The following is a 20385-nucleotide window of genomic DNA, read 5'->3' on the forward strand; positions in this document are numbered from 1 at the left end:
CTGCGCCACCAGGGAAGCCCGGCAGGCAGATTCTTAACCACTGCACCACCAGAGAAGTCCCTGACTACTCCTGTCTTTTTTTTTTTTTGGAATTTTATTTTATTTTTAATACAGCAGGTTCTTATTAGTTATCTATTTTATACATATTAGTATAATATGGGATGGTGGGATGAATTGGGAGATTGGGATTGACATATATATGTATAAAATAGATAACTACTTCACTCTGTATGATAGTCTCTAGGTCCATCCATGTCTCTACAAATGACCCAATTTCGTTCCTTTTTATGGCTGAGTAATGTTCCATTGTATATGTGTACCACATCTTCTTTATCCATTTGTCTGTCAACGGGCATTTAGGTTGCTTTCATGACCTGGCTATTGTAAATAGTGCTGCAACGAACATTGGGGTTCGCTGAATTATGGTTTTCTCTGGGTATATGCCCAGTAGTGGGATTGCTGGGTCATATGGTAGTTCTGTTTTTAGTTTTTTAAGGAACCTCCATACTGTTCTCCATAGTGGCTGTATCAATTTACATTCCTACCAACAGTGCAGGAGGGTTCTGTTTTCTCCACACCCTCTCCAGCATTTGTTGTTTGTAGATTTTCTGATGATGCCCATTCTAACTGGTGTGAGGTGATACCTCATTGTAGTTTTGATTTGCATTTCTCTAATAATTAGTGATGTTGAGCAGCTTTTCATGTGCTTCTTGGCCATCTGTACGTCCTCTTTGGAGAGATGTCTATTTAGGTCTTCCGCCTAGTTTTTGATTGTGTTGTTTGTTTTTTTAATATTGAGCTGCATGAGCTGTTGATATATTTTGGAGATTAATCCTTTGTCCATTGATTCATTTGCAAATATTTTCTCCCATTCTGAGGGTTGTCTTTTTGTCTTGTTTATAGTTTCTTTTGCTGTGCAAAAGTTTTTAAGTTTCATTAGGTCCCATTTGTTTATTTTTGGTTTTATTTCCATTATTCTAGGAGGTGGGTCAAAAAAGATCTTGCTGGGGCTTCCCTGGTGGCGCAGTGGTTGAGAGTCCACCTGCCGATGCAAGGGACACGGGTTTGTGCCCCGGTCCGGGAGGATCTCACATGCCGTGGAGTGGCTAGGCCTGTGAGCCATGGCCGCTGGGCCTGCGCATCTGGAGCCTGTGCTCCACTACGGGAGAGGCCACAACAGTGAGAGGCCCGTGTACCGCAAAAAAAAAAAAAAAAAAAAAAAAAGATCGTGCTGTGATTTATGTCAAAGAGTGTTCTTCCTGTGTTTTCCTCTAAGAGTTTTATAGTGTCCGGTCTTACATTTAGGTCTGAAATCCATTTTGAGTTTATTTTTGTGTATGGTGTTAGGGAGTGTTCTAATTTCATTCTTTTACATGTAGCTGTCCAGTTTTCCCAGCACCACTTATTGAAGAGACTCTCTTTTCTCCATTGTATGTCCTCACCTCCTTTGTCATAGATTAGTTGACCATAGGTGTGTGGGTTTATCTCTGGGCTTTCTATCCTCTTCCATTGATCTATATTTCTGTTTTTGTGCCAGTACCATATTTTCTTGATTGACCTCTGTCTTAATGTTTTGTTGCTAGCTTGATGGAGAAACTAAGAAAATTTTATTTCAGTGGTTGGCTTGGATTCTTCAGGTATCAGTTACTGCATGGGAAACTTGGGTAGGGTCAGAAGGGCAAACCATATTGCATGTGGTACAGAAACCAGAATCTGGAGGCTAGGTCTGGTTTGAGAAGGACATAGTAACACTCCTTCTCAAACCAGACCTATGTCCTTTGGAACCTCCTGGCGCCTAGTGTAATCCAGATTCCCAGCCGGGCCAGGCTCCTTCTGCTTCTCCATCAGCCTAACAGCCATCTTTGTTGAGCACTTTAGGCCCCTCTCAGCATCTTGGGTCTGATTGGAGTTAAAAGAGACACCTGAGGGCTTCCCTGGTGGCGCAGTGGTTGAGAATCTGCCTGCTGATGCAGGGGACGCGGGTACGAGCCCTGGTCTGGGAAGATCCCACATGCCGCGGAGCAACTAGGCCCGTGAGCCACAACTACTGAGCCTGCGTGTCTGCAGCCTGTGTTCCTCAACAAGATGAGGCCGCAACAGTGAGAGGCCCCTGCACTGCGATGAAGAGTGGCCCCCACTCGCCGCAACTAGGGAAAGCCCACGCACAGGAACGAAGACCCAACGCAGCCAAAAATAAATAAATAAATAAAATTAAAAAAAAAAAAGACACCTGACATTTTACCTGGTACACTTTCTCAAGGCTATTGCAGGAAGAAGCCAGTGCCTCTGAGAAGTGTGTTAATTTGTTTAGGTTTTGAGGTATTATTTGGTGAGCTAGAAGAGGGCGCTGAAAGATGATGAAAGAGTCTGAAGCAGTAATTCATTTTTGTTGGGGAGTGATTAGTTTTATTGAGCAGTTTCCTTTAGTTAGGGTTGTTCCTTAGTTTTGCAGAGTGTTCTCAGCTTAACATTGCTCATTGGCTTGGGTCAGTATAGTGAGCCCATCTTTTATTGTTGGGAATATTGGGCAGGTTCCCTAGTCAGCTCTCCTGGCAAGAACATCAGGTTGAAACAGTCACACTGAAGTATGAGTCATAGGTAGTTCTGTTTCTGTGATTATGCTCAGTCCACTGCACCTCTCCCGAAAAAGTTAGGTTGGGACCTTACTGGAATTTTCTCTTGAGAAGATACACTTGCTTTCTAGTTCGGTGATCCAGTTTGCATTTCTAACTCTCTCTTCATATTTGCTCCCTTTCAGAAGCGATCGAAAAAGCAGATGCCAAGCCATTGTTACATATCCTGCGGCACTCACCTTTCCGCTGGCCTGTGCTTGAATCTAATATCGGTCCTGAAGGGGTTTGGTCAGAGAGAAAGTTCAGCCTTCTTCAGACACTTGCGACGTTTCGTGGCCAATACAGCAATTCTGTGTTCATTCGTTTGTATGTGTCCTCTGATGACAAGGTGTCCAACGAACACATCTTGAAGGTATAGTGAGGACTCCTTCATCATGCTTGTTTAGTCCAAGGTTAGCCTTTTTGGGTTGCCTTCTCAAGGAAAGAGACTCATACCACCTTAGTGAAATGATAAGGTTACAAATTCTGTTAAACGTTAGGATCTAGACTATTCCCTACCCACCTCCCACCTCCCCCGCGCCAGATTTGCAGATTGTAAATCATGAACACACTGTTTTTGTCAGCCTTGCAAGAAGCCGGTGAGTGAGTTTCAAGTGATCTGTGATCTGGCTCTCGAATATCTACCCTGAGCATGTGTAGGGCCCCTTAATTCTGGTGGAGAGATGAGTGAAGACTTTCTGAACTCTGCTCTTCCTCTCCCCTCATTCCCCTGACCAAGGAGTGAACATGTGCTATGGTTCATTGTTTTCCTTCACTAACATCTTGTGTACATGCGTAAAATTTCATTGTCAAGTTGTCTTCAATCTCTTGTCCTTCCTTTCAAAAGATAAGGCAAAACTTGTTCTAAGTGCTTGGTTGCATTTTCTGTTGGGAGAGTAAACATCTCTTTTATAAAGGAATGGGCCATGAGGACATACCCTGAGGTGGAGTATTACATTGGTAAAATCAGGAGACTGTCAGAAAACTGCCAACAGTGGAAGATTGATCAGTCAAAGAACTTGGCAAGAATGCAAATAGCACTTTTTAAATTATTTTGTCTTTTGATTCTTTTTTTTTGCTTCTGTGGTTACTCTAGTAATGAAAATTTTGTTGAACCGCTGATTTTTTCCCCCAATTCTGTTCTTTGTTAAACCAGAAAATATTAATGATATATTGATATTTAAATCATAGAAATATAAATCCTTTAGAGTGTATTATCCTCTCCTGATATAAGTCAACTTTTAAAAATCTATACCCTGGAGTTTATTTTTTGATTTATACCAAGGGGCTGGCAAATTTTTTTTCTGTAAAGGACCAGATAGGAAATATTTTATGCTGTGCGGGCAATATTATCTCTGTCTCAACTACTCAACTCTGCTGTTATACCTGGTAAAGCAGCTGTAGACAATATGTACGTAAATGGGTGTGGCTGTATGGCGGGCTGGACTCCAGGCTGTAGTTTGTCCCTCTCTACTTTAGACAATGGCAGTCTCAATAAAAATATCTTTCGTCACTGAAAGAATTCCCATCTCCTCAAGAGGAAATTCTTAGTTACAGAGACAGCTGTATATCTGTGCTGGGTGATGGATCAACAACATGACACAGACATATTCTAATGCTCTCAGGATAAGGCGTGCTCTTCAATGCTCTACAACCATGGTGATGGTCCAGTTGACCTCTGTCCCATGTTGATAGATTACTCACTTAAAACAAACAAACAAACCAGGTTTTAAAACTCTCATTCTTAATTTCAGAACTATTATGGTATCCCTTCCAAACACCTTAAATGGTGTTTTGAAGTAAGTTGGAGACTGTCTTTCAAACTTAAGTTTATGTACTCTATTGCATGATAGATCTTGATTTCCACACAGGTTAATTAATTGCAAATGGTAACCACTTCAGTTTTCACCAATTTCCGGATCTAGTATAATAACTGAATCCATTTAAACATTTTATTATGGAAAATAATACAAATAAAAGTAAAAAGAATAGTACTACAAACTCCCGTGTACTCATCAAGCCACCTTCAACAGCCAGCAACTTTTCGCTGTTCTTGTTTCATCTGATACACCTCCTTTTGGAGAGCAGGCTGGAACATTGTGTAGCAAATCCAAGGTATAATATCATTGCGCTGATAAATGCATCAGTGTTTATCTAATGGAAAGGACTATTACAACAACCAAAAAAGTAATTGTAATTCCATAGTTAACGTCTAATACCTGGTGAATTTTCAGTTTTCCTGATTGTCTCAAGCATGTCCTTTAAAAAAATTAAACAGTTGGTCTTCGATTCGGGTTCCAAATAAGAATCACATGTGCATTGGGTTGACCCATCTATTTTAATTTATAGCATACTAGATTTGACTGATTTCAGGGTAACCTAATAGCTAATGAGAGAAAATTCTTGTTTATAGGAGAATCACAGCTTTAAAAGTACAGGAGAAATAATAGAATTTAAAAGTTAGCATTTTTTAAAATCCCTAATGAAAAAAAGAATTAAGGTAACTATCACCAATAGCTGCTAAAGCTATTAGATGAATGGTTGATGGAGAAATTCAGGATAGAGAGACCAGACTGACATCAGATGAACCCAGATATTAATGGTAGCATTGCTAAAAGTTGGAAAACCAGATTTTGTGTGCCTCCTGATACCATGCAGTGGGAAGCATATGCTATCAATGATGCCAAAAGAAAAGGAAAAAGGGCCCGTGAGCCATGGCCACTCAGCCTGCACGTCCGGAGCCTGTGCTCTGCAACGGGAGAGGCCACAACAGTGAGAGGCCCGCGTACCACAAAAAAAAAAAAAACAACCAAAACCAAACATCTGTGTGTATGTACATAATTGTAAATAAGCACTTGGGCTTCCCTGGTGGCGCAGTGGTTGAGAGTCTGCCTGCTAATGCAGGGGACACGGGTTCGAGCCCTGGTCTGGGAGGACCCCACATGCCGCGGAGCAACTAGGCCCGTGAACCACAACTACTGAGCCTGCGCGTCTGGAGCCTGTGCTCCGCAGCAAGAGAGGCCGCGCACCGCAATGAAGAGTGGCCCCTGCTTTACCACAACTAGAGAAAGCCCTTGCGCAGAAACGAAGACCCAACACAGCAAAAATAAATAATTAATAAACTCCTACCCCCAACATCTTGAAAAAAAAAATGAACTTGGATCTAATCAAGCCCGTAGTTTTAATACCAGCTTACAGGAAACACGGGGAATAGAGGATCACGGCAATCAATTTTTAACAGCTTGCCTTGCACACTTAATATTCAATTAAACTGATCCTAGAAACACCGAACTGTCAATAACAGAACACTTTCCAAATGTAAGGAGGCACTCATGTGCTTACTACCGGTCTCTTCTACCAAGATGGCAGCTTCCTCCAAACTGATGTGTTTGAGCATGGCCTGGCATTTGAGTGCAGTGTGCATTTGCTTCAGTTACGTCCCTGTTTGTACCATTTTATATGAGTGGATATTCACACACCTGAATTAACAAAATAGAGCTATAGTCTTTCTAATCATGACAGAGCTGCTAGAAGTTCAAGCATGTGTCTAGATATTGGTAGGAAAAGCTCTCTTCTGAGATCTGCATAAAACCCAGTGAACCTGATAACAAAAACTAGTGTATCTGTGGCTGCCAATGTTGTAGAATTTGTGGGTGTTGCTTTTGTTAGAAATAGTTAAAACTATAAAAAATCTAACTGAATATTTGAAGCCCCTGAAGTACCTTTTAAGTTTTGTGGAACATAGTTTGAAAACCACTGCCATAGTGGAGAAAAGAGTATGCTTTGGTGTTAAAGAGATTGAGGTTTGAGGTTTGGCTTTGTGACTTACTCACTGAATGTGTGTGCAGATTGTTTCACTTCTCCCAGTTTCATTGTCCCCATGTGGAATGAAGGGTGAATTAGAATTTACTTTTCACTGTTGCTGTGAGATTTAAATAGGATGAATTTGGTGACAATTTACAGGATAGATGCTGGTACACAGTAGCACGTGACAAAAGGTACCTTTCTCTTAAAGCATGACTAGGCAACTGGTCAGAACCATTTGGGGAATGTTTGTCTTCAATTTCTGTGCCAAACATGTGTCTCAGATCTCAAGTTCAGATGTGTGAGAAATAGCCATTTTCTTTAGTCAGTCAGTCTCATGTCTGACTCTGAGGTCCCACCCCCACCTTTTAGTTGGAAACTGAACCAGTCTAGGCCCTTCCCCACTTCCCGGCTACTCCATTTCTCAGCCTTCTCCTAGGGTATTGGGAGACCCTCTGATCATCAGTTATGTGTTTCTGAAAAGAAACCTGCCATCCCAGCCCATGTAGCCACTTCAAGTGTTCCTCTCCGCTGCTGGGGCCCTGGGCCTCCCAACTCCCTCTCAAATCCTGCCATTTCTAGGGGCATTGATGAGTCCTTCTGCTCGTGAGAAACTTTGACTTCTTTGGCTGCCTAGATTCTGTTTTTGCTCTGGGAGAACTCTCTCTTACCCCCAAACTCTTCTCCCTCAGTGTATTTAGACTTCCTTTTCCATCACATTCTATTTTCCTCAATGTTCTTGGGTTTTGTAATCCCACAAACCCATGGGGATAAGAAAAATGACTCCTTTGGGAAGGCACAGCTCTGTAGGCATACTGCTAGGTGAGCAGGCGGTGCCTTTGGGTGCCTTTCCAATGGGCACATGTATTCCCATGCCAAGAAATGCAGTTTGGCAAGCAGGGGTTGCTCAAACCCACACAGTGGTCCTCTGTAAAGTTCCCCTGTGGCAAGATGGCACAGGATTTGCCACAGACTTAAATGGGAGAAAGGAAATACACAAATACAGGAAACGACAGATTAATGCCTCCCATCATATCTCACTACATGTGTTTCGTTTTTTTTGTGTAAGGAGATACCAAGAATGAGGATTTAAAGGACAATAAAAGACTTCTGAATATACGTGGTCCTGAAAGAGTGTTCGGAAGGCCAGGGTTGTCTCAGTATATGTTACCGGAACAGTGACTTGAAGTGATCATCACCCAGCGCCTGCATTTGTGTGACTCTTAGCAAAATCCGTAAGGATGATAAGGAGAGACTGTCTTGGAAATGAAGTTGTTTCTAACTTTTTTGTCCTTTTCCTGCGTCATACTGTGTGAGATGTTTCTTTTTGTATTACTATTTTGTTTCCTAACCTGTGGTGTATTGCAGTCAGAGAAAAAATTCGTATTTCTGTTCAATGTGTTAGAGTTCCTAAATATATATTATACTTTCTACTTGCAATATTAAGATCAGTTATAAATGCAAGGATTGAAAAACCTCAGACAACATAGTGTCCTAATATTGGCCTCTTGAGAAAGTCTTTTGCCTCAAGAGTTTATCTGGTTCTAATGAGATTTAGTTGACTGACCTTATTCAATCTGTTTGGTGTATTTAAGATGTTCCCTAGAAACTGTAGCAATCTGAAAGTTTAAAACAGGTCCGGTAACTTCACTTGAATCATCTAAACTTTTACAATAAGTGGATTTAACTTCATTTCATCAGAGGGAAGCTTTGGCTTTCTTGATATTGTCTACACAGTTTCCTTTCCTTTGAGACTGAAGCTCAAAAAATTCTCCAAGCGGTCTAAATCTAGTTGAAACCCAAATCATCTTAATCATAATATTATGTTTCATGTTCCTGGCTTACTTAATTTTTGGAAGAAATGGTGGTATATTGGGAATTGGAATAGGATGAAGCCAGGCTGGCTTGTGATTTGGTTGTTTAGGGCCAATTAGCGAAGAAGATTGAACACAGTAATTTGAGGTTTTTAGCAATACACCCAGGCAAGATGGATGTTATGAAAACATCTTTTTCCCCCAGCTTACTTAACTTTTTAAATGTGTGAATAAGATTTAAGGTAGAAAATCTGCTGTTGCATTCAGTTTTATTCAGTTTTTGGGCAGTTGCTGATACTCAAGAAAACAGAAAGAACAACCATAGATTTAGAGAAGGTTCTGGAACTTAAACATTTTTTATTTAAAAATTTATATACAGTTAAGTTCACTATTTTTTAAATTCACTTTTTGTGAAGCACAAGTCTGTAAGTTTTTACAAATGCATGGAGTCATGTAATCACCACCATAGGAAAGAGAATAGTCCCATCGCTCCCTCAAAATTTACCTCGTGTTGCCCCTTTGTAGTCATCCACTCTCTCCATCCCCAAGCCCTGTTCTGCATCCCTACAGTTTTGCCTCTTTTGGAATGTGATTAAAATTTGCCCATGCTGTTGCATGTATCAGTAGTTCATTCCTTTTTATGAGTGAGTAGTAGTCCATTGTGTATCACAGTTTATCCATTTGCCAGTTGAAGAACATTTGGGTTGTTTCTAGTTTGGGGCAATAATGAATAAAGTTACGTGCAGGTTTTTGCATGAGCATAAGTTTCATTTCTCTTGGGTAAATAGCTAGGAAGTGAGATTGCTGGGTCACATGTAGGTGTATGTTCAATTTTACAAGAAACCGTCAAACCAATTTCCAAAGTGGCTCTGTCATGTTGCATTCCCAACAACAGTGTGTGAATGATCTAGTTTTTCTACATCCTCACCAGCACTTGGCATTATAAGTTTTTTTTGTTTTTGTTTTTTTTGCCATCCTAGTACATGTATAGTGGTGTTCCATTGTGGGTTTAGTTTACATTTTGCTAATGACTAGTGATGTTCAGCATCTTTTCATTAATTTATTTTCCATTTGAATATTTTTTTTGGTGAAGTGTTTGTTCAGATCTTTTGTCCAGTTTTAAATTGGGTTGTTTGTTTTCTTATTGAGTTGTGAGGACTCTTTATATATGCTGGATACAAGTCCTTTGTCATATATGTGATTTTCAAATTTTTCTCCCTGTCTGTAGCTTGTCTTTTTCATTCTCTTAACAATGTCTTTCACAGAGCAAAAATATTTAATGATGATTAAGTCCAATTTATTTTTTCTTTTATGGATCTGCTTTTGGTGTCTAAGAACTCTTTTTCTAACCCCAGGTCAAAGATTTTCCCCTGTTTTCTCCTAGAAGTTTTATAGTGTTAGTTTTTACATGTAGGTCTATGATCCATTTTGAATTAATTTTTGTACAAGTTGTGAGGTGTGGGTTGAGATTCATTTTTTTTTTGGCAGATGGATGTCTGATTGTTGTAGCTCATTTTCTGAAAAGACTGTATTCTTTCCTTTGATCGCCTTTAAGGTGCTGAAAGTTTTTTTTTTTAATTTTTAAAAATATTTATTTTCTTTAATTTTTTGGCTGTATCAGGTCTTAGTTGTGGCATGCAGGATCTTTGTTGCGGCATGCGGGATCTTTTGTTGTGGTGAGGGCTTCTCTTGTTGTGGCATGTGGGTTTTCTCTCTCTAGTTGTGGCGCTCAGGCTCCAGGGCACTTGGGCTCTGTAGTTTGCAGCACGCGGGCTCTCTCGTTGAGGCGTGCGAGCTCAGTAGTTGTGGCGCATGGGCTTAGCTGCCCCGCAGCATGTGGGATCTTAGTCCCCTGACCAGGGATCGAACCCACGTCCCCTGCATTGGAAGGAGAATTCTTTACCACTGGACCACCAGCAAAGTCCCAGTGCTGCAAGTTTTAATTCAAGAAATTATGCTATACTTTTCTATAATAATAATTCTAGATATTTAGTTGTCTGATTATTGTTTGTATTTTTATCACCTATCTTAAACTTTCCAGAGAGGGTTCTAAAGTTTGCAGAGATTTCTCAAAACAAAATTATTATTGATTCCTTTCCCCCCAAAAATGGTGCAATACAGTATTTTAGGGAGAGGGAGGTGCACAGTCTGGTTAATCAGCTTGACGTGGATTGGCATTTTGCAAAATACTGCAGTGAGAAGAATAGTGGATCTGGTGGTGGAGGACAATGATTCTCCTCTGAGCTCTGCCCAACTGTGTTACCTTGGGGAAGTCACGTGACTTCTTTGGATTTCGTTTCTCCACCCACCAAATAAGGGGGAAAGTCAGATAATCTCTAAGACCTATTCCAACTCAAATATTATAGCTTTGATGCTATTCAGTATTGTTAGAAACTCCAAAGGGTTAGAAACCATGAATCAGGGGAGGAGGGGCAGGTCTCTGATACTTTATAACAGTCATTGCTGAAGTGCCTACTTGCATGTAGCTTTGATTGCATTGAATTGTTTTTGTAACGGTAACACATGCTCTAAATATGGCTGGTATGCAGATCTCATGACTCTTGTTAATAACATGGTACCTAAGAATTTACAGTGCAAGCAAATGCTTTGTTTTTTGTTTCAACAGCTGGACCAAGCAGCGCTCTCCCTAGCCGTGAGGGAAGACTACCTTGATAATAGCACAGAAGCCAAGTCTGTAAGTTTTACTCATTCAACTCTGTATCTTGTCAGGCATTTTTGGGTTCATAAATTGTTCTCACATTCCCAACTCTTTACTAGAATTGAGCAGTGTGGGTGTTTGATGACCATATTCCCAATGTAGGAAGCAAAGGCCTTTCATTTCGGCAGATAAATGACACTCCCTGTTTTCTGGAAGTCTGAAAATGAAGGCTGTATGAGTCCCTGTGCTCAGTGCCCTCATGATCAAGCTGGGAAGACAGCACACCCAAGTTGAGTAACCAAAGAATGAGCTTGCAGCCATGCCTCAGAAGTGCAGAGAGCTCACAGTATATTGCAGCAGCATGGGCGTGGACACCCGGTCGACCAGTGGTTCCCAAATTGTACTGGTAAGAACCACCTGGGAAGCTTCTATTAAATGTCCATTCTTGGGCCTCAGCAATGGAAAGTCCGATTTAGTAGACTTGAAGTGAGGCCCAGGAATCTTTTTTTAACTGGTGCCCCAGGTTAATTTAAGGTTAATGAGAACCAGATGGGATCAATCTGGTCCGACTTCTTGGGTTGGCTTGGAGACCTAGGAGTTTCCTGGAGGTTGGATTAGAGCTGGTTCATTCCTAACACTTTCAATTCATTTTGGAACCTCTGTTGAGCTTCCAAAGGAGCCTCAGACCCAGGGGAACCTTGACCAGGGAGTGCTCGGGTTTCTGGCCTAGCCTGAGAAGGCAGGAACTTCGACAGGGAAGTGCTGGCTCACAGTGGAAATCCCTGCTCCTTTGCTGATAGGAAAGCCTATATCTAGGAGGCTCTGGAGGGCAGGAAGCTAGCCGAGATCCTAGGCACCTTTCTGGCTGAGGACACTCATGGAAGAAGGTTGGCGAGTTTTCCTTCTTGAAAGTGGACAGAATGAACTTTTGCCAATCTGGGGAACCTCTGTTTCTGCTGGGGTCACCACCCTACAAGCAGCCGTGCTTGAAATCTTGTCCCTGTCCTGTAACCAATCAGTCTTGTAGACTCTGCCTTCAAAGTATCTCTTCCACCTAGTCCCTCCTTTCTGTCCTTACTGCCCTAGGGCAGACCCCTGTTAAGTCTCCTTTTAGCTGTTCCCTCCTCCCCTCCTTCCATTGCCTCCTTAGCACCACCACTTGACAAGTTCTCTTCTCAAAGTACAGCTCACAGAGTGCTTTTGCTCACAAGCTAGACTCTAAATTCCGCAGAGGGAGGGAGTTCAAGGCCTCTTCATGACCTGGTCCCAAACCACCTTTGCTGTCTCACCTATTTTTTTTTTTTTTTTTTTTTTTTTTGTGGTATGCGGGCCTCTCACTGTTGTGGCCTCTCCCGTTGCGGAGCACAGGCTCCGGACGCACAGGCTCAGTGGCCATGGCTCACGGGCCCAGCCGCTCCGCGGCATGTGGGATCTTCCCTGACCGGGGCACGAACCCGTGTCCCCTGCATTGGCAGGTGGACTCTCAACCACTGCGCCACCAGGGAAGCCCTGTCTCACCTATTTTTATTCTTCCCCCAACAAAGCAGCTTGCACACCTCACAGGAGGACTCCTCAGCGCTTCTGAACCAGTCTCCTTTAACTGCTATGTCCCCGGTTTCTTGAGGCTGGAATTTTCCAGTTCTTGAGTTTCTAAGCACTTAGCAGCTTTATTAAGGACCTCATTTTGGTCTTGCTAGTGTTACAGTTAGTAATGATGTGTTTATCTCCCTCACAGGGTCACACTGAGAACCAGACTCAAGTATTATTTAAATTTTCGTCTGTACCTCCCATGGGCACAGAAGGTCTAGCAAGATATCGTGCATATGTATTGATTGAATAAATATTTTTGGAATTGAACTGGGATTTGCAAAACATTTCTAACTAAGACTATTTGTGAATCTTGCTTACTGATTCAACAAATGATTATTAAGGGCCTGCTATATGCTAAGCACCATGCAGGTCTCGAGGTCATAAACATCATTTTGCTATGCAAAATCAAGGTTACATTAGGAAATCTTATTCCCATAGCATAACTATGAAACAGTTTAATACCCGGTGTATTGAGTTCTCACAAATATATCTGGAAGGAGAGGTGACCCCCCAACAAGATTCCTTAGTTCCCACAAAGTAAGCTCCCCCTCTCCAATAGTATGTGAATAGCCTGAAAATGGGTTTATGAACATGCAGGGAGGAAATTCTATATTTGCTAGGTTTCTCTTCATCATTCTTCTCTTCTTTCCCTTCTTACTTCCCTGGGCTAGTGAGGAGAACTCTGTAAAAACCGTACAAAACTGAAAAGACATAGGGCTTCGATCACTGGTCTTTTGTTTTCAGTGTGGAGGTGGGTAAATTGAGCTGGAAGAGAATAAATCACAGTTCCCATTAGTCTTCATGGACCATGCCTCCTGCTTTTAGCGACAGTTCTTTCCCATTATTTTATTAAAGTGTCACTTGCCTGGAAAGAGGAGTCTGACCTTTAACTTTCTGTTCTGGGCTCATTTGTAGATGTTTCATGTATCCATAATATCGCTAGTTGCCAGCAAACTAATTCTCTTGATCCTTGGTGGCCAGACATTTCTGTCTCATGGAAACAGTACCCAAGTAGCCATCATTCTTCTTTGTCCCAAGGTGGTAGGTGGGTGGTTGGTATTGCATGATGCCTGTACCATACTTCGAGTACAGAGTGAAAATGAAGGGCATTTATTTCCACTTGCTGTTTCTGCTCTTCCGTGTCCCTGAAACATACTTCCTAATAGGCTGATGTCATGGTCACTTGCTTCTTTATCTCTTACAGTATCGGGACGCCCTTTACAAGTTCATGGTGGATACTGCCGTGCTTTTGGGAGCTAATAGCTCCCGAGCAGAGCATGACATGAAGTCGGTGCTTAGGTTGGAGATTAAGATAGCTGAGGTAAATCTTAATCTAAAATCTGTTTTTTTTCTTCTCTTTATTTTAAAGGCAATATATCTTGAATGAAAATATATTTTAAAAAATCATTCTGTGGCATTGTTCTTTGGGTTCAAGGTAGAACCTATAGCATCCCCCTCTGGGAAGTAACAGGAAGAAAAACCATGACAGAAAGAAGAGCTCTTCATTCCTTCTGCCTCTCTGCTTGAAGCCCATTCAGTGTCCACATGCTGCTCATCTGTGGCCAAAGAATAGCAGCAGGGAGAGCCTCTATGTTTTCCTAGAGGAACTCCTGTTTGGTCTCAACTGAAGAATATATATTTGATAAATCGTTATTGATTTGGCTTGAGTGGAACGTTATTTTTAGTCTAGTCTACTCTTTACACCATTCCTACTCAGAAGTCAATCTGATCTAAGATAGGGGCTTTGGGAAGTCTATCCACCCATACTGGACACATAATTTGATGTAGAAAGTGTATAGGGCAGGCTGGTAAGCATTTATTAGCTTCCTTTCTAGTGCTACTTTGTACCTACCCCTGGTTTTCATTCTTTTCTTGCCCCACTCTAATGAATGTCATTGTGTCATATGCTGTGTTCTATGTAAGTCACCTTTTAAATTTTTTCAGGCTCATGGTGGAGGCAAAAAGGTACAAGAACAAACTTGAGGGAGAATAATCAGAAATCCTAAATGGTTAGCTTTGTTCAAAGAATAACTTTTCTAGAAGAACAAAGAATAAAATCTCTATACATTCCCAGGACCGGAGGGAACAAATATGGTGAAATTTGCTTGTGGAGATACACTGTAGTGAAAAAAATGATACTTTTGTCAAGAAGTGGTTGCATATAGGTTGGTAGTCTTCTATAACAGAAGTTGGTAAAAATCCTGAAGTGCATGGGAGTCCAAGTGTTGCTTGGTTTTGTGTTTGGCAAGGTGCGGTGGGGTGTTGAAGTGAGGAGTAGGCTGATAGGGTCAGGAGGAATTGGCCTCTTGGCTGCCGTGGTGTACTCGTGTATCTTTCTGTAGACCCCTAGTTGCAGAGCAAAAAGTTCATTCCTGCATGTCACCTTTGAAGAGTGCAAAGACTGCTGCAGATGTTCTGGAGTCAAAGACTATGCCTCTGAACCAGTCTAGAGGCCATCTGGATTCCCTTCCCCGGCAAATAGGAGACCCAGCAATCTAATTTGGACCGAAGCTCTGATACAGCGGGAAAGGCCTTGCCTTGAGCCAGGGATCTGGACCAAAAAGGGAACTAAAAACAGCTGGGCTGAGGCAAGACTGGGAATTATCAAGAGGTTAAATGAAGTGACAAATCCATGAGGTGGGAGAGTAGCTGGCAGAGAGCTGAAAACAGCTCTGAGGCCAAAGGGCTGCAGCCTGGGCCTGCAAGGCTGAGTAGAGGGAGGAGGAGTGTGAACATTCTCTGAGGCAATGATTTATTAATAAATAGAGCCAGGAGAGTGCTTGTGAGTTATAGGAAGTCTCTCCTGTGGAGGGTGAGGAGAGAGAAGCTGAGGACACCAAAGCATTTAGAAAAGAGGGGTACATATCTGCCACTCAGCCTTCTGTGATTTTGTCTTGACAAATCCATGGTGTGTGGGTTTTTGGCCAGCCGGTAATGCTTATATATGTCTCTTACATCTCAGGTCACTAGGGACCTTCAAAAATTAGTGGGGCATGTCATCCTAGGGAAACTTCTAAAGCTGGGGAGACAGGAAAACGTAGTCAAGCCCCCCCGCCAAAAAAAAAAGTTCTTGTAAACACAGCCATGGAAGTGTGCACTCAGCCATTCCTAGCTAGGGATGTGTGCATAAGGGGAGGTCTTGTTGATGGCGTGGCCCTTGGGATTAGAGCCAAGTGGAGTTTTTTTTGCTTTTTGTTTTTTTAAAATTTATTTATTTTTGGCGGTGTTGGGTCTTCGTTGCTGCACGCAGGCTTTCTCTAGTTGAGGCGAGCGGGGACTACTCTTCGTTGTGCGTGGGCTTCTCATCGCGGTGGCTTCTCTTGTTGCAGAGGATGCAGCATACGGGCTTCAGTAGTTGTGGCTCGCGGGCTCAGTAGTTGTGGCTCACAGGCTTAGTTGCTCCGTGGCATGTGGGATCTTCCCGGACCAGGGCTCGAACCCGTGTCCCCTGCATTGGCATTCTTAACCAGTGCGCCACTGGGGAAGCCCCCAAATGGAGTTTAATTGGAAAGACTTGAAAAAGAAAACGAATCATAGGCAAAGTGTTGAATTACGGTTCAGACCATGAGGGTGGTGTTGATGGATGGGGGTGCAAGGGTAGGAGAGTCCTGTGTGAGTTGGAAGGTGGCAAGTTTAATGCGAGGGAATCAGGTGATGGATGGTCTTAAGGCGAAATCATGATGTGCTCAGGGGCATGGGGAGCTACTGCCTGTCCACGGGAGTGATTAAGGGGGCCCTTGAGGAAGATGATTGTTGTTGCTCTTCTCAGACTAAACGTGGCAGAGGCTAGAAGCTTAGATTTGGTGTTGCCAAAATGGCCAAGAGCATAAGTATTGGGAATGGAGGAGTGTGAAGAGTCAGGGCTGTAGATGCAGACTTGGCAATATGTCTGGGTGGTAACTGAACCCCTGCCCCTAGCACTGGGGCCAGGGGAATCTCAAGGCCAGAGAAACCAGAGGGAAGAGGGGAAGTGAGGGAATGAGCTGTTGACAGAATGGTCACAGGTGGCAGTGGTGTCCAGATAGTCTAGTGCTCTTCAGTGAGAATATTCCCCTAGGGATGAAGGGGTGGCCTGTAGTCCATGAACTATGGAGGTCATTACCTGGACACCACAGGTGAAGGTGGGATGTTTGTCTCAATTGCTCAACCTTAGTTTGGCTGTCAAGCCCGAGCCAGTAACAGGTTTCGTCCATCCGCGTTATAGGGATGGGAGGGATTCGAGTAGTTATTTTTGTACCGAGGACAGTGTTTCACACTGAGCAGGACAGCAAAGTTTCTTTTTATTTTCTTAATCTTGCCTGAAGTGATATCTTTTTTTCTTCTCTCCCAGGTTCGGCACCACACCAAAATCTTGAAAAAGTTTATGATACTATGCAGATGTTCTGGCACATGTAGAAAGTAGTCATGCAGTAAGAAATGGTTCATTTGAAAAAAATAACCAGAGTCTCTTTCCAACAGGTAATGATTCCACATGAAAACCGAACCAGTGAGGCCATGTACAACAAAATGAACATTTCCCAACTGAGTGCTATGATTCCCCAGGTTGGTGAAAATGATCCAGGAAATTGTATCTTAACTGGTCATTTGACAAGTGATTCTGTTTCACCTGTGTGTAAAATTTTGCCTCGTAAAACCTACCATTGGTCTTCTTGCTCATCATCATCTTTGTCAGTCATCACATCAAATATCCCTTGTCTGTGCATCAGGATGCTTTCTGCCATAGGGAATAGAAAACTTTTCCAAGAGTGGCTTAAAAACTTCAAGCCCGTTTTCTTACATGACAGAAGTCTAGACATAGGTGGCTGTTGGTGTTGGTTTAGCTGTTGCACAATGTTATCAAAGATCCAAGTTCTTTCTTTCTGCTCCACTCTTCTTAGTGTGTTGGCTTTTTGACTTCACGTTTGATGACTCAGGGTTGTAAGGTGGCTGCCACAGCTGCATATGTCACATCTGCCTTCAGGGCAGGAAGAAGGTGGAAGCACCAGTATGGGCCATGTGTAACTCTGCTACCAGGAAAAACCAAAGCCTTTCCAGGTGTCTTCCCTTTATTTCTTATCAAGTAGGATTGGGGCACATGGCCATCCCTACCTACAGGCTAGGCTGGGCAAGTGAGTGACTGGTTTTCCTTTTCAATAGTGGAGGCAGGCAAGGGAGGAAAAGAAGGGAAGACTGGGGATGACTTTTGGGGTAGCCAGGTAAGAACGCCAAGATAGTGATGCTGTGAAGAGGGGACACATGTTACTTTTTGTTGCTGCTTGTTTCCCTCTGTGTAAGAAAGGCTATGCCAGAGGGAAGAGCAGAAATGTAATGGGGCATCTCTCTCTGTGTGGACAGGAGAGTGAATGAGTAGGGAGTGGGGGAGAGTGCAGGGAGAAGGGAGGTGAGGGCTAGCGCAGGAGGGAGGGAGAGTGCAAGAAGGAAGGAGGGAGAGCCCAGGAGAGAAGGGAGAGGAAGGAAGAGAGGGAGGGGGAGAGTGGAGGAGGCAGGGAGAGTGCTGGAGAGGCCAGGGGAGCGAGTGTGCGCATTACTGGGGGCGTGTGTGCGCGCACGTGTGGTGCATACGCAGACGGTACAGAGCACACATTCCATTTACCATTCAGGCAGTAGGTCTGGTCTGGGTGGCAGTGATCAGGAATTTATTTTCTAGATTTGAGCAGTTGAATGTTTAATTATTTGGTCTGAAGTCACAAGCAATGGATTACATTCAACTGACTCTATTTGCCTTTCTCCTTGATTCTTGCCCCCCAGAGGTTGTCTCACTATGTTGTTTTTCTCTCTCTCCTCAGTTTGACTGGCTGGGCTTCATCAAGAAGGTCATCGATGTCAGACTCTACCCCGAACTGAAAGACATCGGCCCCTCAGAGAATGTGGTGGTCCGTGTCCCTCAGTACTTTAAGGATTTGTTTAGGATATTAGGCTCTGAAAGGAAGAAGTAAGAGCTTTTTTGTGCATTTTACTGTGACTTTTATTTTTGCTTTTAAATTGTAAGGTCTTCCCTCTCATGTCCTTTGAAAACTGTCTTTAAAGAAAGTTACATCAAAAGAGTCTTAGGGAAAGTCATGGTGCCCTTTGTGACAAATGGGCCGAAACCATCATCTGGTGTAATTTATTTGCTATGATGACAACAAATACGCAGTGTTTTTGCCCCTTATTTCTGGTCTTTCTCCATATTTTCTCTCTGAAAGCCTAAATTGTTTATTAGTTTTGGGAACTTGTCATATAATGATGTTATTTTCTGAGCTTTCTATATGAACATCTTTGTTTTTCCCCAGTTCATTCTCGGTCTTTTGCTGTTTTTTTCTGGTTTCTTTTAAGCCAATAAGTCACTTTGTGGCAATAAACCAAAGTACCAGTATTGAAAAGGCATAAGATCACTCTGAGAACTGTAGAAAAATTGGACTGATGAAACCACTTCAGGAACTGTCAGGTTTTTCTTAAAGAATGTTTTAGAATTTGTTGCTTTTTTCCTTTAGCACTACAAAACAAGGAAATGCTAAAAATGTCCAGGAAAGAGATTTTTTTTTGTTGAAGTATAGTTGATTTACAATGTTGTGTTAATTACTACTGTACAGCAGAGTGGTTCAGTTATACATATATATATATATATATATATACACATTCTTTTTTTAATATTCTTTCCCATTATGGTTTATCACAGGATATTGAATATAGTTCTCTGTGCTGTACGGTAGGCCCTTGTTGTTTATGCATTCCATATATAAACGCTCACATCTGCTGACCCCAACCTCCCCCCCCCCCCCTCCCCCAACCTCCTCCCCCTTGGCAACCACCAGTCGTGAGTTTGTTTCATAGATGGGTTCACTTTTGTCATATTTTAGATCAGGAAAGAGAATTTTACATCCTCATGAAGCCATTCACATTTGACTACAGAAAATGAAGCGCAGGAAGGTCAAATAGTTGACAAAGACAGCTTAATAGGCTAATTGCCGGGCCATAATTAAAAATCATACTTTCTTATTTGGACTTAGACAAGGCTATGTTACCAGGAGTTGTGTTGGAAAGAAGGCACCTGCAAAAGTCCTAGGAATAAAATTTAGCATCCATCCCCACCTACGAAAACACTTAGACACTTTTGAAAAGCTGTTCATTTTAAGATGCTGTTTTCTTATGATAAAAACAATATGTGTTCATTGAAGAAGGCATACAAAAAAGTAAACATGCAGAAAAGGGAGAGTAGAAATAATAAATTCACTTCAGATTCTTTGTGAGGTAGAGCCTTGCTATTCCAAGTGTGGTCTGTGGACCAGTAATGCCAGCAGCATCACCTTGGGCCCTTGGTAAAAATACAGATTCCAAGGGCCCTCCTCCTTAGAGGCTGATGCAGTAGATCTGGGGTGAGGCCCAGAAGTCTGTATTTTAACAAGCATCCCAGGAATCTTACGATTAGTTTTTTGGGAGACTCACTGCTTTAGAAAACTTTTTCATATGTACTTCCTAGCTCCATAATACTATAAAATATGACCCAAATGATTTTGTACTTCTATGCCATTGAGTTACTCAGCACATTTTCAATGGTGGAGGTAATTTCTGTTGAAGTTTGCCATGCTGTATGTGCATCCTTCAGCACCTAGTGAGTTGGTTTCTTCTAGTGTCTGTGTTATCTTCAGTTGTAAATTAGTAGGTACTTTTGGAAATTGTATTAATTTTACTTCCACAAAGCATAATTTACAACCAGGGGATAGATTGAGCCTTGGTTTACTGTATTAGATAATCTCTTTGGTGGTGATTACACTTTAGAATTGCAGGACCTGTCATGACAAAGGGCCCAAGAAAGACCATGATTGGAGGAAGACATTAATCTGGTTCTTGACAAAATGATAACTTAGATGTAAACATAGTGAACTATAGTGTAAGAAAATATAGATAGAAAAATGAACTGCAGACA

At 42.2% G+C, this 20385-nt stretch overlaps 1 protein-coding gene across 3 annotated transcripts in view; it reads left to right on the forward strand.

Annotated features, from left to right (window-relative positions):
• The window catches only part of PHEX (phosphate regulating endopeptidase homolog X-linked), a 206911-nt gene that overhangs the window by 40406 nt on the left and 146120 nt on the right, over positions 1-20385 (forward strand). For all 3 annotated transcript variants that reach the window (XM_029239873.1, XM_029239874.1, XM_029239875.1), the window contains 5 exons: positions 2759-2985; positions 10857-10925; positions 13684-13800; positions 16938-17021; positions 18266-18411. In XM_029239873.1, the coding sequence (XP_029095706.1) occupies positions 2759-2985; positions 10857-10925; positions 13684-13800; positions 16938-17021; positions 18266-18411 (643 nt within the window). The remainder of the gene's footprint in view (positions 1-2758; positions 2986-10856; positions 10926-13683; positions 13801-16937; positions 17022-18265; positions 18412-20385) is intronic.

This window comes from Monodon monoceros, unplaced genomic scaffold, assembly GCF_005190385.1.
Source record: "Monodon monoceros isolate NGI ecotype Baffin Bay Population unplaced genomic scaffold, NGI_Narwhal_1 Super_Scaffold_22, whole genome shotgun sequence".
Classification (NCBI taxonomy): domain Eukaryota; kingdom Metazoa; phylum Chordata; class Mammalia; order Artiodactyla; family Monodontidae; genus Monodon; species Monodon monoceros.